General features: G+C 35.5%; 1 protein-coding gene across 1 annotated transcript in view; it reads right to left on the reverse strand.

Moving 5' to 3' along the window:
* Positions 1 to 1,541: 1,541 nt before the first annotated feature.
* Positions 1,542 to 21,693, reverse strand: part of LOC147916840 (uncharacterized) — a 181,599-nt gene continuing 161,447 nt past the window's right edge. The window contains exon 4 of the mRNA XM_087432147.1: positions 1,542 to 1,849. Coding sequence (XP_087288273.1) covers positions 1,831 to 1,849 — 19 coding nt within the window. The 3' untranslated portion in view covers positions 1,542 to 1,830. The remainder of the gene's footprint in view (positions 1,850 to 21,693) is intronic.

A 21,693-nucleotide genomic window follows, 5' to 3' on the forward strand; every position in this document is an offset into this window, starting at 1 on the left:
AATGTGTACCAACCTGCATCTTTGCTCCTCCAATAATTTATATTTTAATCAGCTGACTTACATATCAGCCAAAAAGCCCTGTGGGTGTTTGGGGATGGGAAATTGAATTCTGCCTACGTTTGCGATTCAGGTCATTCTGGTCTACTCTCACAGGCTGAGAGAACTCCCAGTGAACATCAGTTTTCAGGGCCCTCAGGGAAAAACCTCAACAAGAAAAAAGAAATTGATAGGCAGAAGTTGTTCACAGCAAGTTGCACAAATCTTTAGATTCTAAGTACAATTTAATGGTTGGTTCTCAAACATCGCGCATTCCCACCAGCTATTGTGGCTTGGGAAGTCTGCCGTATGTATTTTACATACGCATATAATATAGTGGTCCATTTTATAAGATGCTGCAATTCCCAGTGATTGTATTTTTATATTTAGCCTTCACTAAAGATACCTTTGGAGACATAGAATTCCCTACTTCATAGTCGGAGAACGATAAGACCTGAATTGATTTGAGATTCTACTCCTCAGTAACTAAACAACCTTGAGTTCAAGTTATTTTTCTTCTCCAGTGTTCAATTCTATTATTTGTAAAATAGGATATAATCTCTTTAATTCATAGATATTTTGAGAATTCAATAAAAGAGCACAGGGGAAGAAACCTGACACAATTCATGACAATTGCAGCTGCTCTCTGCAAGGCCTTACTATTTTCACTTTGTCTCTCAGGCTTACATTGCTTGATTTGTTGCTTATAAAAAAGAGCAGCACCAACCCTAGAAGTCTCATGCCAGACAGAGTTTTCATTTACTATGATTTTCTGGACACTATTGTGCCTCGACACCTCAATGCTTATTTCTCAAAATAGCTGTAGAAGAAAAAATATGTATATATGGTATGTGGTAAGATGGAAGAGTGGACACTACCATTCCTTTTCATTTTCATTAAACTAAATTAGCACCAGAGCAAAACAATACCCTGTGATTTCACAAAATTACTAGTCTTCAGATAAAAGTGATTAGGGTGGAAGGAGGCATTTAATTTACTTTAATCAAAAATGGTTTCAGGTGGCAACCATTTTTGTATCTTTAACATTATGTCATAAAACATTCTTTTTAATGTACAATTAAAGACACATGCTCCATGTAGATATTGAAAATCAGTATTTCACTGTGGTTTAAATTGCCATCATTTTGATACTGGAGAGTTTGAAGATATTTTCTTATGTTTTCTAACTTGCATTTCTTTCTCTTCGAATGTATGTTCATATCCTTTGTTTATTTTTTCTGTTTGGGTGTTTGTTACTTTTCCTGATTTATAAGCCGATTTCTGTGATAGAGAGCAAATACAGAAACGATAAAAATGAAAACAAAATAATTAGTAATTTTACAACTCTATGATTTATTAGTATTGTGGTATAGTTCCTTCAAATGTTTTTTTTTATTCTAGAGTTATTTTTTAACACAATATATGATAAAAATTTTCCATGTCATTAACAATTTTTGAAATCATAATTTTTATGTTACATAGATATAATAATGATAAATATCATTCTTCCTTGTAACAGGCACTGTTCTCAGAATTTGTTCTAAGAATTATCAATTCATTGATTGCTATGTTTAGTTTATGTTTTACTTTTTTCTTCAAGTTTTTCTGAATATGTAGCTTTTTAAAGCATTATGTAGTCCGTTATACCAATATTTTCTTTTGTAGTTTCTTCTTCTGGAGTCTTGCTTGGGGTGGTATTATCACTTCATGGTTACCTAAAGTTTCATTCATATTTCCTTTTTTACATGGAAAATGAGCCTTAATTTTTAGTGGTTTTTGAGTGGGAAGGGGCTGTCACAGGATCCATGAGAAGCTGGAGGAGTGATCAGAAAAATGAACGTAGTGTGTGAATACAAAATTTTGCATACAATTTCAAGAGAGGTCTCCCAAAGTCCATTCATAACCTACTTACAGATCCATGGAACCCACGATAAAAACTCTTGTTTTAGATTTTTTAAAAAAACACATAATCAAGCGTGAAATAGTTATATAATCCAGAGGATGATATGCACTCATTAATAGTTTTTTGCTTTGTTTTGTTTTACAATTTGCAATGTGTGAGGAACATGTGGAGTGCTTTATGTGTTGTATTTAGTATTATAGAGAGGAAACCTGGTGTGATAGAACAGGCAGGAGTCAGAAAGCCTGAATCATCCTAATTCTACCACTAGCTCAACGAGTTGGCTCAAGTCCCTTAATTTCTCTATGTGTCCAATCTGAATCTGTAAAATGTGTGTGTGTGTGTGTGTGTGTATGGTATGTGTGTTTATATGTGTGAGCATATTTGATTGGGAGATTGAGGAGCAGAATTAACAATTTCTAAGATTTTTCCAATTTCTAAAAAATATGTAAAACTAAACTTGTGCTATGTTATACAATACCATTTTCAGTATCTTCTCATCAAGGCAAATTTTTCATACAGTGCAAAGCACAAATTTTAAGTATAACATTCAATGAGCTTTGATTAAGCTATAAAGATATATGCTAGTGAAATCAACATCACAGTCAAGATCTAAAACATTTCCACCACCCAGAAAGCTCCTGGCTCCTGCCAGTCACACCTCCCATACAAACCATTGATCTGATGTTTATCACCAGAGGTCGGTTTTACTTGTTCTGAACTTAAAAGAAACTGAATCAAACAGCATGTATTTTGTGGCTTTTGTCTTTATTCCCTCCACATAAACTACATAATGTTTTTGAAATTAATGCAAGTTGTTGCATGAATCAGTAGTTTGTTCTTTTCTTTTTTTAATTGATGTGTAGTATTCCATTGTATAAATATACCACAATTTTGTTTTATTTTAGCCCATTTTCATATTGATAGACATTTGAATTGTTTCCAGCTTGAGGCTATGATGAATAAAGCTGCTAAAAAAACTTCTTATAAAAGACTATCCGTGGACATACGTTTTCATTGCTCTTGGATTAATACTTAAGTGTGGAATTGCTGATTCACAGAATAGATTCATATTTAACACTATGAGAATCTGCCAAATAATTTTCTAAAGTGGTTGTACAATTTTACATTCTCATCAACTTGTACTAGAGTTCTAGTTGTTTCCTAGTCTTGCCAATAATTGATGTTGTAAAGCTTTTGGAATTTTAGCCATTACCATGGAGTAATATCTCACTGTAGTTGTAATTTTTGTTTCTCTGATGACTAATGATATTGAATAATCTTTCAGATGCTTTTGTGATTCTTAGGTGATTTTTTTTCTGTGAAGTGACTGATGAAGAAGTTTGCCCCTTTTTACTGGATGGAATTCTTTAAATATTCTAGATTTGAGCTCTGAGTCAGATATATACACCAGGAATATTTTCACCCAGATTGTTACCTTTTCATTTTTGTAACAATGACTTTTGTAGGTGTACTTTTTTTTTAAGTTTTTTTTTTCTTTTTTCCTTTTCTTTTCTTTTATTTATTTATTTTTTTGTGAAGAAGATCAGCCCTGAGCTAACATCCATGCCAATCCTCCTCTTTTTTTGCTGAGGAAGACTGGCCCTGGGCTAACATCTGTGCCTATCTTCCTCCACTTTATATGGGACTCCGCCACAGCATGGCCTGACAAGCAGTGCATCTGTGTGCACCCGGGATCCAAACCTGGGCCACCAGCAGTGGAGTGTGCGCACTTAACCACTATGCCATGGGGCTGGCCCCCTAACAGTGACTTTTGGTGAGCAGAAGTATTTGTTTTTTATAAAGTACAATTTGTAATTGATCTTTTCTGTTATGGCTAGTGCTTTATTGTGTCCTTGCTAAGAAATCTTTGCTTACCTGATTCACAAAGATATCAGTTTATATTTTCTTCTAGATTCTTTCTAGATTTATTTTTCCTGATTAATGATGATCCATGTTGAATGAACTTTTGTGTGTAGTGTGAGGTACATTTGAGTTTCATTTTATCCCCCATATATTTTTCCCATTGACCCAGTACTACTTGTTGAAAATAATTTCTTTCTCCGTTGACTTTCAATTTAGCCATTGTCAAAAATCAATTGACCATGTATGTGAGGGTCTATTTCTACACTATCCTGTCCCATGGTTCTGTTTTCTTACACTGAACACCCTGGCTTGGCTATTCCAGCTTTGTTTTTAATTCAGAGAGTATATGTATATGTCCTCCAACTTTGTTCTTTGATCCTATTAGTTTCAGAATCTTTTATAAATTCCTTAGGACTTTTTACATATACAATCATGTCATCTGTAAGTAATGACATTTTAAATCTATATGCCATTCTTTTCTTTTTCTTGTCTTGTTATTCCGGCTTATTACTAGGAACTCCAGAAAAATATTGATTATAAGTGATAAGAACAAACATTTTTGTCTTTTTCCTGAGACTGAGGGGAAAGTGTTTGATATTTCACCATTTAACATGACGTGAATTTTGCATATGTGCTTTATCAGGTTGAGGAAATTCCTTTCTATTCCCATTGTGCTGAAATGTATATCATGAATTGATGTTGAGTATTGCTTTTTCTGCCTCTATTGGGGCATCCAAAATTCTTTTCCCTTTATTCTGTGAATATGTTCAACTGCACTGAATGTTTTCTAGTGATTAGTTAACCTTAGATATCTGACATAGATTCCACTTGAACATGATATATTTTCCTTTCTATATGTTGCTGGAATCAATTTACTAACTTTTTGTTGAAGATTTTGGCCCTTATGTGTCTGTAATTTTTTTTATGTTTTTTTGTCATCAGTTTTTTTATATCAGAGTTATGGTATCAGGGTTTTGATATTAGGGTTGTGAGAGCCTAATAAAATGTGCTAGGAAATATTCACTCTTTGTTTTATGAAAGAACTGAGCAATTTTGGTATTATTTTGTCATTAAATGTTTAACAGAATTTATTAACCATCTGGGGAAAATTTTTTATTATTAATTCAGTATCAGATTATTTAGATTTTCTATTTCATCTGTTTAAAGTTTTAAATAGTGCTTTTTAAAGTATTTTTCCATTTCACACAAGTTGTCAAATATATTGACATTATTATTCATAATATAATATTTAAATGTCCATAATATCTGTTAGCATATCATAGTTTAATGTCCATAATACTGTCCAAAATAACTTATCACAGTCTACTTAATCAATATTTTAGTACTTTACATAAAATCTAAGAAATTTACAACAGTAAAATTCCATTTCCTTACTCTCTTTTTCTTGTGCTATTGTTTTAAAATATTTTACATCTATATATGTAAGAAACTCAACAATACAATGTCATTATTTTTTGTTTAAATAGTCAGTTGCCTTTTAAAGAAATTAAGAGAAGAAACAAACAGTTTTATATATTTACCCACATGAACATGACTTCTCGTGTTCTTCATTCCTTCCTATAGATCTCATAGCATTTGTTTTAGCCCAAATATCTTCCATTAGCATTTTTTTGTAGTGTAAGTCCCGAGCACAAATTTTCTCAACTTTCATTATCTGTAAATATGTTTGCTTCATCTTTATTTTGTAGTATATTTTTACTGGATATACAAACCTGAATTATAGTGTTTCGTTTTTCTTTATGTTAGAGATGTCTCATCTTTGTTTTCTGTCCTCCATTATTTCTGATGTGTTTTTATTTGTTTTTGATAATGTATTTGATTGTTCTTGAAATGTATTTTTACTGAATATAGAAATGTAGATTGGCAGGGGTATTAGTCTTCTATTTATGAGTAACAAATTGCCGCAAATTCAGTGGCTTAAAACAACACAAATTTATTATCTTACCGTTTTGTAAGTCAGAAGTCTGATGTGGGTCACACGCCGCTAAAATTAAGGGGTTTGCAGGTCTGGGTTGTCCTCTGGAGCCGCTAGAGTAGAATCTGTCTAAAGCCCACTTGCATTCCTTCACTAACAGCAGGTGGAGTTCTCATAGCACATCAATCTGACCTTCCCTCTGCCTCCCTCTTCTACTTCTAAAGGCCCTTGTGATTGTCCAAGATAATCTCCCTACTTTAAGGTGAGTTGATTATCAATCAATTCTATCGACTACCTCTATTCCTTTGCCATATAACCTAACATAGTCACAGGTTATGGGGATTAGGACATAAATATCTTTGGAGACCATTATCCTACTTACCACAATATATAATTTATCAAAGACTACTGTTGTCCAATTTTACCAGTTTGAGTACGCATAGAAACCTTACCCCCATTTACATCCCTTTTCTCTTGCCCCTTTATTAAAAAATTGTGCTAAATATTCTTTCTATATACATTAAAACCACATTAGACAGTGTTATAATTTTGCTTAAACCATCAAACACAATTTAGAAAACTCACAGGAAAAGAAATTTTATGATACTAACCATATTTTGCTCCTTCCATGCTCTTTCTTCTTTTCTGATATCCCACGATTCCTCCTGCTGTGATTTGCTTTCTGTTTAGAGGACTCCTGTTCGAGTTCTTTTGGGATAAGTCTGTTAGTAACAAATTCTCTTAGTTTTCCTTCATCCGATAACGTCTTTATTTCCCCTTCCTTTCCGAAGGATGCTTTCCCTGGATATTGAATTCGGGCTTGACAATTCTTTTTTTCTTTCCAGCACTTGAAAAATATTGCACTCTCTGCCCATAAGTGACCTGAGGTGATCCTGAAAATGGTTTGCTAATCACTTGACCTAGATAACTCCACAAAATCATGCAAATCAGGAGATTCAAGTCTTCACATTCACTTTAAGAACACTTGTAAAACTGCCCAGGCCATCAATGCAAGGTGTATATGAAAAGCCATCAAGTATCTGAAAGATGTCACTTTATAGAACCAATGTCTGCCATTCTGTCCTTACAATGGCCGAGTTGGCAGGTATGCCCAGGCCAAACAGTGGGACTGGATTAGGTAGCTCAAAAAAAGTGCTGAATTTTTGCTGCACATGCTTAAAAATGCCCAGAGTAATGCTGTACTTAAGAGTTTGGATGTAGATTCTCTGGTCATTGAGCAGTTTCAGGTGAACAAAGCCCCCAGGATGTGCCTCCATACTTATAGAACTTATGGTAGGATTACTCCATACACAAGCTCTCCCTGCCACATTGAGATGATCCTTACTGAAAAAGAACAACTGTTCCTATACCAGAGGAGAGATTGCACAGAAGAAAAAGATATTCCTGAAGAAACAAAGACTTATGATCTGGGAATAAAGGCAGCATGAAATAAATGCAAATAAAAGTAAAAGCAAAAACAAACAACAAAAAAACCCATGAAAACCATTGTGCAGCTTCCTTCTGGCCTTCATTTTTTCACATGAATTACTTTTTACCTATAGTAAGGTGATCTTCTCTCTGGCCGCTTTTCAGATTTTCCTTTTTCTTTAGTTTTCAGAAGTTTGACTATAAAGTATCTTGAGGTGGACTTCTTTGGGTTTATGCTGTTTGGCTTAAGCTCAGCTTCTTGAATCTGTAGATCTATGATTTTTGCCAAATTTGGGAAGTCTTCACATATTTTTTCAGCTACATCCTTTTGATCCTTTCCTTCTGGAACTCTGCTATCATGAATTTTAGATTTTTTTAGAGTCTCACATGTTCCTGAGACTGTTCTTTTTTTTTTTTTAGTCCATTTACTCTCTGTTCAGAATAATTTCTATCATTCTATCTTCAAGTTCACTGATTCTTTTTTCTGTCTTCTTCATTTGCTGTTGATCTCACACATTGAGTATTTTTTAATTTCAGTTATTGTATTTTTCAGTTTTAAAATTTCTATTTGTTTCTTATCTCTTCTATTTCTTTTCAGAGATTTTCTATTTCTTTGGCTGAGACTTCCTATTTTTTCATTTGTTTCAAATGTGTTTATTTTTCATTGAAGCATTTTTATGATTGTTGCTCTAAAATTTTTGCCAGAAAATTCTAAAATCTGTGTCATCTCTGAGTTGGTATATGTGGTAGACTAAATAATGGCCCCAAAAGATATGTACATCCTAACCCTGGGACCTATGAATATTACTTTCTGTGACAAAAAAAAAAAAGGTTTTCCAGATGTGATTAATTTAAGGATCTTGAGATGGAGAGATTATCTTGGATTATCCGGATAGGCCCTAAATGCAATCACATATGTTCTTATGAGAGAAAGGCAGAGGGATATTCGACCATGGAAGAGAAGATGGCAATGAGATGAGAGAAGCAGAGACCCACATCGTTACTGCAAAGTGGAGATGGAAGTCCAGGTTCACCAGTTGGCCTTCATTGACACTTGGGTGGGGAGAGGATTCTTTTTTTTTTTTGTAAGGAAGATCAGCCCTGTGCTAACATCTGCCAATCCTCCTCTTTTTTTTTGTTTTTTTTGAGGAAGACTGGCCCTGGGCTAACATACGTGCCCATCTTCCTCCACTTTATATGGAACACCGCCACAACATGGCTTGCCAAGTGTGCGTCGGTGCACGCCCAGGATATGGTGCACCACTGGGCCGGCCCCAGGGGAGAAGATTCTAATACTGGGCAATGGTGGGAGTTCAGGCTATCCATTAGGCTTCCATTCATACCATCCTGGAGGAGGAGACTTGCTTCATTACTGTTGTCTCAGTGGAGGCTCCTTAGGGTTTTGGCATTATCACCACTAAATGGTGGTGAAAGTCCTGACTAGGCCTCCCCCTCTGACACCATCCTGATGGAGAGGGAGAGGGATATCCCATTATTGTAGAATGGACTTGGAATTCCAGACTTCTCATGGGGTCTCTATAGGCACCAGCAGGAAAGAGGAAGCTCCTTACCATTTGGTGGGGATATACGTCCCAGCTCTCCTCTTGGATTTCTCTGACACCATCCCAGCAGAGAGATTTGGCTCCTGTGTTAAAGTCCAGCAAGAGTAGATGTCTAGAATCCCTATTTGTCCTTTGTTGTTGGAGGTGGGTTGCTACTGCAGTGTTTTCTGTGGTATGTCATTGGAGTAGAGTGGTTATTATCTAAAAGTTTTCTGTCTCACTAGCCTGCCCCTGTCTTGGTCCTTTGGCTAGAAAGAACAGTTTTGTTGTTTTTTGTTTTTTGTCTACATCTGTTGACATTTCCAGGTCGTCTTCTTCTCCAGCATCCAGTCTTGTATATATTAAGAGGCAGAAAGAAAACCCAGGGAACTCACCACCATGCCATTCCTTGGGTCCTAGCCAGTCTACATTTTCTTTCCACCTTTCAGAGTCTCCTTCTGTTTGCTTTATATGTAACATGTAAGGATTTTAGCTGTACTTAGTGGGAGGAATAGGAAAAAGTATATCTACTCCATCTTCCCAGAAGCAGAAGTGCTCCTATTTATTTTAAAAACTGTGCAAACTCTATAAACGAAAGGCATGCATTCCACTAATCCACATCCTTTATGAACACAGTCAAATTTTGTCTTCTTTACCTTGCTTCATACTGAGAGAAACTGCCCACCTGCATAACCTACGATTTGGTGACCATGCTTAGTACTGTAGACTCATGTTACCACTTTTATTTCACCTCCACCCTTACTGGTGAATGGCACAAGTGATGATCAATGACCTAAGGTCACCAAATGCATAGGCCTTCAAGAAAACTATGTAAAGCTGAAAATGGAAAAGTGAGGAGAAAAGTGAAGGAAACGGAGGGGGAGTGGGCAGAGTGCAGTAGCGGTAGACAGGAGAAAGAATATCATAAAATGGAGTCAAAGTTTTGACCAGTCAAAATTCATGTGCAAGCTGAACTGTGAGAGCAAAAGAGAAATATAGTAATAGATATAATGAAAGCAAACATTGTATAGTGCCTAAATGTTTTCAGAAACCATTCTAGCTACTTTAAATATATTAACTCACGTAATCTACAAAGCAACCAAATTAGTTAGGTTTTATTATTAAGCCCATTTCCAGCTGGGGAAACCGAGGCACTTGTTGCTCAAGGTCACATAGGCAGGGATTTTGATCTTAGGCATTGTATTTGGTTGAACTCTGTGGTATTGCCAAAACTTCATTTTTTTTTACATTAAAAATGGTGTTTTGATACTCTTTAAAGATGGTGTTCAAAAATATTTAATTCACAAGTGATACAACCTGTTCTTGAAATGATTTACTTAAGATTTGCATATGCTTAAGTGACAAATCATATCATAAGACAATAAATTATGAATGAACAGAAACAAAATGGTGTTTTCATATGAGTTCATCTAATAGCCACATAGCCCATGCTATCTCCTAAAGGCAGAGATAGGAAACCAGTCATTAGAGAATAGAGATTGGAGAAATAGAGGAAACATGAGGAAGAGACCATTGGCTGTCTATGCTCCATTTCCAGTATGTCCCATCTCACTGTAGTTCCCATCTGAGGTTTTCTGTGAATCCCTTTGGACTCTTATGACAAACCCTACTTTACTAGCTGGTTTGGATGGTCTCTTTTTTTTTTTTTTTTTTTTTTTTTGCCACAAATAGAATCCTAGCTGAAAAATAAATAGGAAATTTCATAAGCAGTGGTGAAATAGACATTAGGGTTGTTGTCCAGAATACCTACCCATTAAGGGTAGGATTTATTATGTGTTAGAGAACAAGAATGAGACGAAAAAAAGAGGAGAGTAACCACATTAAGATTAAAGAATATAATGTAATTGAAAAACTAGACAAAGGGAGCCTGATGAAAAACCTTCCTTGAGCAGGGCAGACTCTACTGAGATCCTAAAACTTGGTGTGCCTAAAGAAGTCCTCGGCATCCATAAGTGATCAAAGATGCGAAAACATTTTATCCTCCTTACACTCGTGTTCCCGTCTTCATTGGAACCAGAAGCTAGTGTAGTGCTTGGCTCAAAAAACTTTGCCAAATTCGCTAAATAAACCAGATATGACCTTTCATTTAAAAGAATCTAAAATAATGAACAAATTTAATCAAGTACTGTTTTTTTCTCCCCTCAAAATACATACCTGGTCATTTTTCACATTATTTGGCAAATGCTTAACTGCATTTTAAGGTGTAAATTAACAATATCACCTTTTTCCCACAGAACATGTCAGGATAATATATAGCAACCTAATATAACAGACAGTGTACAGAATTAGTAGTTGGCAAACCCAGATTCTAGCTTGGATAGTATTTTCTGCAAAAACTAGCAGGAACATTTCTAACAGTAAGGCTGTATTGCTGAATTTCCACACCTTTGCTCTTAAAATTTCCAGGGATAATCAGGCCCACGTGAGTGATTATTGCTAACTAAAATAAAATGGAGAATGCAATTTTTTTATATTTACAATGCGAAATTACTTACTCAAGTCCAGAATATTCTAAGTCTGCATGATCAGTGACTTTTCTACATTAAGGAAAATTTACTCGGGTAGATAAATTATAATTAGTAGGTTTCTTGGTGAGCACAAGATAAGGAGAGTAAGGTGAATGGAATACGTATTGACATTATGTTAAGATAACCTCATCGTTCTTCTCACAATCTGCATAGTTTTGTCATTCAAGATGAAACACAAGGGCCGGCCCCGTGGCTTAGCGGTTAAGTGCGCGTGCTCCGCTACTGGTGGCCCGGGTTCGGATCCCAGGCGGGCACCGACGCACCACTTCTCCGGCTGTGCTGAGGCTGCGTCCCACATACAGCAACTAGAAGGATGTGCAACTATGATATACCACTATCTACTGGGCCTTTGGGGAAAAAAAAGGAGGAGGATTGGCAATAGATGTTAGCTCAGAGCCAGTCTTCCTCAGCAAAAAGAGGAGGATTATCATGGATGTTAGCTCAGGGCTGAGCTTCTTCACAAAAAAAAAAAAAAAAGATGAAACACAACTTCATTTTCTAAAATTCTATGAATCTAATTCTTCACTAAGTTTGACCTTGTTACCAAAATAACAACAGTTCAATAACTAGGATTCCTCCAAACATAAATATTGTTTATCTTTATGCCTAGTCTTTTTCCAAGTTCCCTAGCTGACATTTCTTTAATAACCACTTCTAGTTGATGCATGTTTTATGTAGCTATCATAATTCACTTAAACAACTTATAGTCAACTTCTAATTGCCAAAAAGCCTCTATATCTTTTGGGATAATTTGCATATATATGCTGTGATCCATTATATTTTATTCCAGTGATGAACTAAGAGGGAGAGAGTTGGGAAAGGCCCAACCTATACGGAGACAGTTTTGTTTTGTTTTATCACTGACACAGTTTAGAATTACGGGGCTCATGATAATAATAAAAAGTGAAGTAGAATTTAGCTGGTTTTATAATTGGTTTTCAATTCTTTTTTTTTTTTTTAAAGATTTCTTTTGTTTTGTTTTGTTTTGTTTTTTGTTTATTTATTTTTCCCCCAAAGCCCCAGTAGATAGTTGTAGGTCATAGCTGCACATCCTTCTAGTTGCTGTATGTGGGACGCAGCCTCAGCATGGCCGGAGAAGCAGTGTGTCAGTGCGCACCCGGGATCCAAACCCAGGCCGCCAGCAGCGGAGCGCGAGCACTTAACCGTTAAGCCACGGGCCGACCCTGGTTTTCAGTTCTTTGCAGACAATGCGCTACAGTCTTATTGCCTCACTCTGCAATGGCTGCTCCCATCACCTTGGCCTTACTGCCCCACCGGCTGGTTCTTCTCTCATGACTACTATTTTAACTTCACTCTCTTTTTTTCATGAGAACTCTCCATATTTTACCACACTATTCATACATAACTCTATCATCCAAGGCTTTGTCAGGAAAGAAGTAGTCACTTTATGCATTTGGGGTATAAACAATTTAATACAGAATTAGGGGCTTACACCACTAAGGGAAGAATTGGGGGAGTCAGAGAAGTTACCACTGAAGGTCAGGAGAGCTGACATGAAGGTCAGAGTCAACTGTGAAGATCACAGCCAGAAGACTAGTCTATAGGTGCAGAAGCCCAAGCTCAGAGGAGAGTGCAAAGATGCGTATGACCATGAAGTAAGAGCTGACGGAGGGAGCTGTGAGGGAGGCCGCAGTGGCTGTCTGATGGAGCCCGCAGTGGCTGTCTGATGGAGCCCGCAGTGGCTGTCTGATGGAGCCCGCAGTGGCTGTCTGATGGAGCCGCTGTGTCTGATCCACACAGCCTGCTGAGAAAGATGGCTCCGCTTCTTTCTGTTTCAACTCTCACACAAATTCCTCTTTTTGATAAATTCAAACTCCCTCATAGTTAAAGGGATTCTGGCAAACATAGTTTGAAGCCTTAGATCAGTGTAGTGGGGTGGTACCAAGCTGACAGCAAGGTCCAGCAGAATCGTTTAAAATAAATCATATACAAGCTCTCTTCACATCTGTTTTCAGTTGTTCTTCTCTAAGGTATTGGGTAAAAAATTCTTAGGGAGTGTGGCTAAGGGAAAAGTTCTTGTACAGTTTTAGATCCAATTCTACTTGAGTGCCTGTTTCTAGCTTCAAGCCTTTTACTGTTGAATTCATAGTTTTCAAGTTATGCATTTGTTTAAAGTTTCATCTATAATAATACACCTGATTTCTTTTCTCTTCCTCTTCACCTTTATCTCCTATTTCTTGCCTAGTACCTCTTTTCTCTCTCTCACCCTTAGATATGCCTCATCTATCCTTTATCCACCTTAGGTATAAAAGATTCACAACTTGGCATGCTTTAGTTTATATGTTTCTCTGTATTCTTATAAATAAATTGTAGGATTAAGTATAATGTGTAATATCTACATATAATATATAAATGTGCATATAAATACAGATGTTATACATTTTCTATTTGTTTCATAAAAATGTAATTATTTTATATTGTAATTTTCTGCCTCTTGCTTTTCTCCCTTAACTCTGAATCCAAGCCAGCTGTTATTGATCTATATCATTCACTGTAATGACCTCAATATTCCATGATATGAACAGACTACAAAATATTCAAACACATTCTTATTACAAAATAGTTGCTTTCCTTATCTGTCTTTTTTTTTTTGGCCACTACAAACAGTACAAAGACATCAATGCCCAACTGCACATGTTGCTATGTGTTAGTGTTTTCATTTCTAGGACTAGATTTCCAAGGATGGCATTGTTAGAAGGGCGTGCACTTAAAATTATGATGGAAGTCACTACGTGACTTTTTAAATACCATAAAAAATCCATTTTGCACTATGTTTGAGAATACTCCTTTTCCTACATCCTTGCCAAAGTCAATGATATCTTTTAATTTTACCAATCAAATAAGTGTAATGTAAAAACCAAAAACAAAATTACTTTAATGACCTCTTTCCTGATTACTAGGAAGGATAGGTCTTTTTCATGTGTTTATTAGAAATTTGGATTTGCTTTTCTAATAATTTTCTTTTCAAAATATTTGCTTGTTTTCTGTTGAGTTATTTGCATTTAATACATTTGAAATTTATTTTGTATATGCAGTGTTTGGGGTTGAACTATGTCCCCCCCAAATTCATACATTCAAGTCTTAACCCCCAGTACCACAGGAGGGAACCTATCTGGAAATAGGTTGTTATAGATATAATTAGTTAATATGAGGTCATATCTAACTAGAGTGGATCCATAATCCAATGACTTGTGTCCTTTTAAAAGAATGCCATCTGAAGAGACAGACTTGCACACAATAAGAATGCCATGTGAACATGAAGATAGAGATCAGGGTGATGCACCTACAAGACAAGGAACAGCAAGGATTGACAGCAAATGACCAGAAGCTAGGAGAGTGGCCTGGAACAAATTCTTCCTCACAAGAAATCAATGCTGCTGACACTGATCTCAGACTTCTGGCCTTTAAAATTGTGACAATAAATATCTGTTGTTTAAGACACCTAGTTTGTGGTATTTGTTATGGCAGCCCTAGCAAACTAATACATGCAGTTAGATTGAAGTTGCATTTTCTTTTAGATGAAGTTGTGCCAGACACAGCTATTAAATAAACTAATTTCCCCCAGTGAATTGAAACGTTGCTTTTCTCACATGTTAAATTTTAAATTCGTTATACATATATTCTCAAATATACATATATAAATAGATTAATTCTCAAATTTACTGGAATATATTTCTGTGCTCTCTATTCTATGTCACTGATGTATTTGTCTATATTCTGGTATTAGTGGGATACTCTTTTTGATAGCAAAGACTTTCCCATATATTTTAAGATTGACATACTTTTTATATATTCTTGCTATGAACAGATTTTTAATATAACCATGTGCCATTTAAAAGGATTCTGAAAAACTAAAAAACATCTCTGTTGGGATTGTGCTTGGTATTGCATTAAGTTTATACACACACACACATATATATACAGATATATGTATGTATTTGACTCATATTTAAATCATATTCTTCATACTGTTTTATCCTTTTGATATATCTTGGACAGAGATAGGTGTCCTAGTATTAATATGGTTGTTCTGCCCATGTTCCTTCATGACCTACTATTCCAAATACATATAATGGCATTCGTTTCACCTTCTGCTTGAAGCCTTTCAGCCTTTATAAGAGACTTAATAGCACAAGAGCAGCCCTCAGGGCAATGCCGAATGTGAGTTGGAGAAAAACTGCCCCAGGTCTCCTACCCCTGTTGTGGACTACTCCGAGCTAGTTCTACACTGTCTTCCAGTGTACCCAGCAGGGGTACACTCCAGTTGCCTACGGCAACAATTGTTGATCACATAGCCTTTACTGGCTTCCTTATTTTTCCTATATCACTTTCCCACTCCTCTACGGATCATCTCCCAACTATTTGCCCTCAGATTATTATCTAAGAGTGTGTTTCTTGTTTAAGCCAATCTGACACAGTTTCTGTTTCTCCTTGCACTGCCTATAGTCTCTACTCTGTAAAAGTTGTCTCCATGTTATATCTTCATTATGAATTTAAGCCTTTAGCAATGTAAATTGCTATTCCTTGCTTCCCTTACTGTTTTTTTATTTAACTTATACCTTTTCAGTCATCTAGATTCTAGATTGCATACCTTTCTTCTTACTTGCTTCTGTCTAGTATAACCAGGTCCACTTTTCAAAAAATTTTCTGAATCACTTTGTGTTTAGTGGGTCTATTATATGGCATACTACTAGATTTTGTTTTGTTAGCCAATCTGAAAATTCTTTTATTTGTTGTGATAAATTAAGCCTTTTGTGCTTTTGGCATGATTGGTAAGTTTTGCCTCAGTTATATCAAATAGTTTTACGTTTTACCCTTTCACAGTATCATCCATTTTAGTTTGTCTTTCTCATTTTTGGTTTATCTTTCTGTAGTTAGGAAGATTCTCCCCTCTCCACTCTCCCCATCTTTAATAATTTTATTAAATCTTCAGAGCACATAACCATTGCATACTATCCTGCTCTCTTATATTTACTTGTTAGTATTGGTTCTAATCAAGTATTCAGTGCTTACCACTGTACTTATGCCAATGACTCCCCAGTGACTTTGGTTATCTAAAAAACATTCTTTGGTAGACTCTATGGGAATAATATTCCCTGGGTTCTCACATCTTTGTGATAGTTAGCCCTTGTCTTTAATATTGATGGTTGTTTTGTCTGAATATAACATACTTAGCTCACATTATCTTTCTTTGAGTATCCTACATATTAGTCCTTTGTCTTATAGCATAAAACGTCACTGTCAAAAAGCCTGATGTCAATACTTTTTTCTTCCTTAAAAGCGACTAGATCTTTTTTGCTGCATGCCCAAAAGACTTCTTTTTCCATTTCGTTTAAAGTCCAAATGTTTTACTAGAATAAGTCTCAGTGTTGGCCATCCTGGGACAATTTTCCCAGGAAGAAGATATAGTTTAAGTCTTAATTTATTTCAGGAGTTTTTCCAGAAATAATCTAGAGGTCCAAATCCTCATTTATTCCTAGGAAAATAACCAGGAAAAATAAGTAGTTAAGTATTCAAGACCACAACAGTGAGGGAAAAGGCAGACTAGTTCCTTGTCCAAGAAACTTTCAGGCACATAAGCTCAACACATCTCATTTATTTCCTCTACAAACCATTTTCTCCATTGTCTTAACTTTTGTCTGCCACTCATGTATTTCCTAAACTTCACCCCAACTGTCACAAGATCAAGTTGAATCTCACAAAACCACATTTATTTTCTCACTTATTAGTATTTCTTTCATTTGCATTTTGTTTTATTGCATTTAGGTTGGTTTTCTATAGTGTCATCACTGTGATGTCCATTAAGTGATGGCCGTGAAAGCTGGGCTTTCTGCCACACGTGATCAAACTCTAGCTCAGTGTGTGGTGCATCTCACTATTGTGGTTGGTAGAATGTGTATATTTTGTACCTGTCTTCTCCTTATCTCATCTGTATCTTTATATATCTTTAAAAGTATTATTCACATACTGATTTAATGCTTCTAGTTTTACTATTGTAATATACAGAAGATTTCCAAACATACATACCCATATAATTAAACTAATAAAATATCTCTACAAATCGTTAAGCAAATGCAAATAAATAAATGTAGTTATTTATAAACTCAATTCCTTGTTTCCTGTAATACAATTCAATACATTACACAAAACAGTAATATATAATATTATACTTAAGAAAGTCATTCCATTTCTCTGGGCCTCAGTTTCCTCATATATAAAATGAGGAGTTTATTCTATATCCCAAGGGAGTTTTGAGGATCTCCTCCCCCACCCACAACAAAGGAGTGGGAGGTATAATGAATGAAGCCCCAGGAACTCCGAGGCTTTCCTTCCTTAACCAGAACAACTCTTGACTTCTTTCTTTTTTATGGGATTCTAGGAAAGATTTCACTTACACAAAATTTCTGAGACTAAAAAAAAGTGTGAAAGTCACAGCACTGGGTGATTATAAAGATGATTTGTAGATCTTAAAAATAAAAGTTAGAAGGTAAAAGTAATGAAGGAAGGGAGGCAGGGAGGGAGGAAGGAAGGAAGAAGGAATGGGAAAATTCTCTTGTTTTCTTGATTTTGTAAACTAATCCTCAATTGTAATAATTATTTTCTTAAGGATTATATATGATATTATTAATCTGGATAAGGAGAGGTTGCCATGAATAGTTTATTCAGTGTAATTCTCATCATATGTTATGTAAAGAGAAAATATATATGCACCCCTATGTTCATTGCAGCATTATTCAAATAGCTGAGACATGGAAGCAAGCCAAGTGCCCATCAACAGATAGATGGAAGAAGACGTGGTATATATATACATAGGACTACTATTCAGTCATAAAAAAAAACCAAAGCGTACCATTTGCAACAACATAGATGGACCTTGAGGGTATTATGCTAAGCAAAATAAGTCAGAAAAAGACAAATATCATATAATTTCACTGATATGTGGAAGATAAACAAACACGTAGATAAGGAAAACATATTGGTGGTTAACAGAAGAGAAAGGGGTGAGAGGAGAGCAGAAGGGGTAAAGGGGCACGTAGGTATGGTGATGGATGAAAACTAGAGTTTTGGTGGAGAACACAATGCAGTCTATACGGAAACCAAAATATAATGGTGTACCCCTGAAATTTACACAGTGTTATAAACCTCAACGAAATAATTTAAAAAAGAAAAGAAAATATAAACGACTGATAATTAACTATTTGTACCAGTACAGTTACACTCTTTTTTATGCTGGATCTCTTCTGATTGGTTAGGTACCCATGGTTTGTTAAATATTTTGCTTATCATCCTTGAAACTCAGACATGCTAACAAAGAGGGTCAGTACTATAAACATCTTGTTGTGAGTAGGAAATAACCTGAGCATGTCTTAGTTTACATTTTAACATTTCTGAGAGTATCTGCCTGTACTTAGAAAATTATACACCTAAATTTCAATGTGTAGCCTTTAGTCATGAGACTGACTCATGACTCAAGGAAAGGAGGAACATAAAATTCTTAAGAGCATACCACTTCTGTTTTAATTTTGATCACATAGATATGATGTTGTTAGATGTTGAAGGAAAATCTATATATTTTCATGTATTTTTATCTATCTGCTATATTTAGGTATATTTTTAACTCAAAAAATATATTTTAACCCATTGAGCTGTTGCTTGTCCAGAGGAATACACCTCAATAGTTTGTAATTGCAAGGTAGAGGCTTGGACAGGAAAATTAAGCCTGATTTACTTCTGTTTGGCTGCTTGATTTTGCTTCACATTAATTTCTATTTCCCCTAAAGGAACACAAATAAGAGCACAAATACATAGCTTCTTTTGACGCTTTCTCAATAGGTACTGTACTTGACTCAGGAATGGATTTCAAAAATTAACTCAAGACCTGAATCATTAACTTCAGCCTTTCAAGCATATCAATCAGGCTTTTAAGCATATCAGTCCAGTTATAAAGTCTGCATTGTCAGAATTGAACTCTGGTGGCCATTTTGAGAAGGCTATTTGTCAGAGAAGACATTTTCTTATTGGGATTGGGATCTGGAAGGAATGTGGCTAAGATTTTGAGTGAGAATGACCAAATCTATCATACATATTACTTGACAATAAAAAATAAATAAAACTTAAATTGAATTGATTTGCTATCCACAGTTGTCAAAATGTTCCTGACATCAAAATAACGAATTGACATGGCAGACACAGGAGCCATTAGTACCTTACACAGACCATTCCATAAGCTGCTTGTGTACTTATTGATGGCATGAGCATCCTTATTCTATTACTGGTCTGTTTTCGTTAACTGAGGAATGTTCTACCTCCATCCTTTTCTGTGCCTAGGATTTTATACCCTGCCCGCCTGTAAAATTCAAGCTCAGGTTTCATCTTCTTCATGGCAACTTCCCTAATCTCCAATTACTCCAGGGCATAGAGATCTCTCTCTTCTCTTATTTATATAATACTTATAATCTACTCCAAACAATTTATACTTAAATATAAAATTTATTTGTCTCTCTGGGAGTTTTAGCCCCTTTTCTCCAGCTAGATACTAGCTTTTTCAGAGTATAGAAACTAGATATTCCTCTTTGCTATTAAACTATAAGCTAAGTGCTCAATGAATAGAGTTCATTAAATAGAAGAGAAAAAATAAGGTCAGAACTGAAATTCGGAGATTTCTCTACAATATAAGAATACAGATTATTAAAATATATTAAGATCTCTATTCTAGTTGATAAATAGCCACTGCCCCACCTCCCAACCCTACCCTCCATCCTCAAGTTCACTCTCACTACCCTGGAAGTCTCAATCCATGAATTACAGCGGTAAAATGAGACACAGAAGGGGGTTGCCAGCTCCCTGTCCCAGCCTCACGGCCATTGTCTATTCTGATGGGTTGTACTGATGCTATAGAGATGAATTTTACGACTAATTAATGTTTTATGTAACTTGAATCCAGGAGATCATTTTCCCTTTTAAAAAGACCATTTCAACATTTTCATTCTGAAAGTAAAAGAGAACCATATAATCCTCTCCCAATATGAAAAATTTGTGCTACTAACAAAAAGCTCAGACCGTTTTCTAGCTTTTAATATATATTCCCTTTTAATAATAAGCATAGCAACTTTGCTTATGATGTTTGGATGATGACACTGTTCCTTTTAGCATCAGATGACAAGAATTTCCTTTTCTGCCTTCCAGAAATAAGTGTCAATTAAATGACTACATATAAAGCCAAATTATATTACATAAATTATTAACTTACCACTAATCTTGTATTGTGTTTGCATATTGGGTTCAGATATCTCTAAAATAACATGTCATTGTATTAATTTATCTTACCTCCAATGATATGCCACTCTGCTTTTCAATAATAGTGAAAGTAGACAAAAGCAAAAGTGAAAATACTTTTATAAGTAATTGATCTAGAAACATGCAATCAGAAGGATTGAAAAAATATTTTTTGTACTAATGGGCATGATATGAATGATAATAATACTGTTATGATGCAAATATTTAACCTAAAATCTGTTCTTGATCATAATTCTCTCTTGAAATATCACTATATTTTATATTTGGGAAGTTTTTTTCAATGTTTTTCAAGGGCAATTTCCTTGTGAGTATGGTATGAGGGTTATGTGTTTTAAGGAAAAATTCCTAGAAAGCAAAACCTTAAACTGGGTTTTTCAGCAGAGGCAGCATTTTAACAACTGAAATAAAAAGAAGAATGTAGTCTATGCGATGGATCAATATGAATTAAGGTAGAAATCAGGAATAAGTGCTATTTCTCGTTTGTCCTAATTAGGATGAGTGTCCAGGAAGAAAACACAAAAATAAATCATTTTTGCTCTCAATTCTCAGTCCCTAAGATCCATTCATATCGCCTCTCTGGAACAAACACGCCACCCATGATACTCTGCCTGTACTGCCATAATAACATTCATAGTAAAAACCAAGCTGTATCTTCTCAATGGAATCACAGAAACAACTGCTGTTCATTCAAAGTACAGCATCCTCTGAAGAGGGATGAGAGCTATCATGATTATTCCAGTGGAGACTTCTGTCCTTTCGGCAGCTGCTTATCTCTTCTCTGATCTCCGGCAGAAGTAGGTTTAGATCCTTTGTTTGATGTCCCCGTGTAATATGTGATTCTACATTCTCCGGTCTTAAGGAGTTATTCTTCCTATTTAATAACCCCCAACTTAGTACAGGCTTCAATTCTGAATTGTTGAGGAAAGTCTTTTATTGGGCTCTCCTCCTTCAGTTTTTCTGAGAATCCCGACAAAAAATATAAAACAGGACATTTGTAGTATTCTCCAAAAATGGCCCCAAACAGTCCCTCTTTGTATGAGCCCTCTGTTCCTCCCACGAACGGATGGAGTCTATTTCCCCTCCCCTTGAATATGAATTGACCACGTGACTGATGTGCTT

The sequence above is a fragment of the Ceratotherium simum genome, chromosome 6 (assembly GCF_057802395.1).
Source record: "Ceratotherium simum simum isolate JZ-2026a chromosome 6, ASM5780239v1, whole genome shotgun sequence".
NCBI lineage: Eukaryota > Metazoa > Chordata > Mammalia > Perissodactyla > Rhinocerotidae > Ceratotherium > Ceratotherium simum.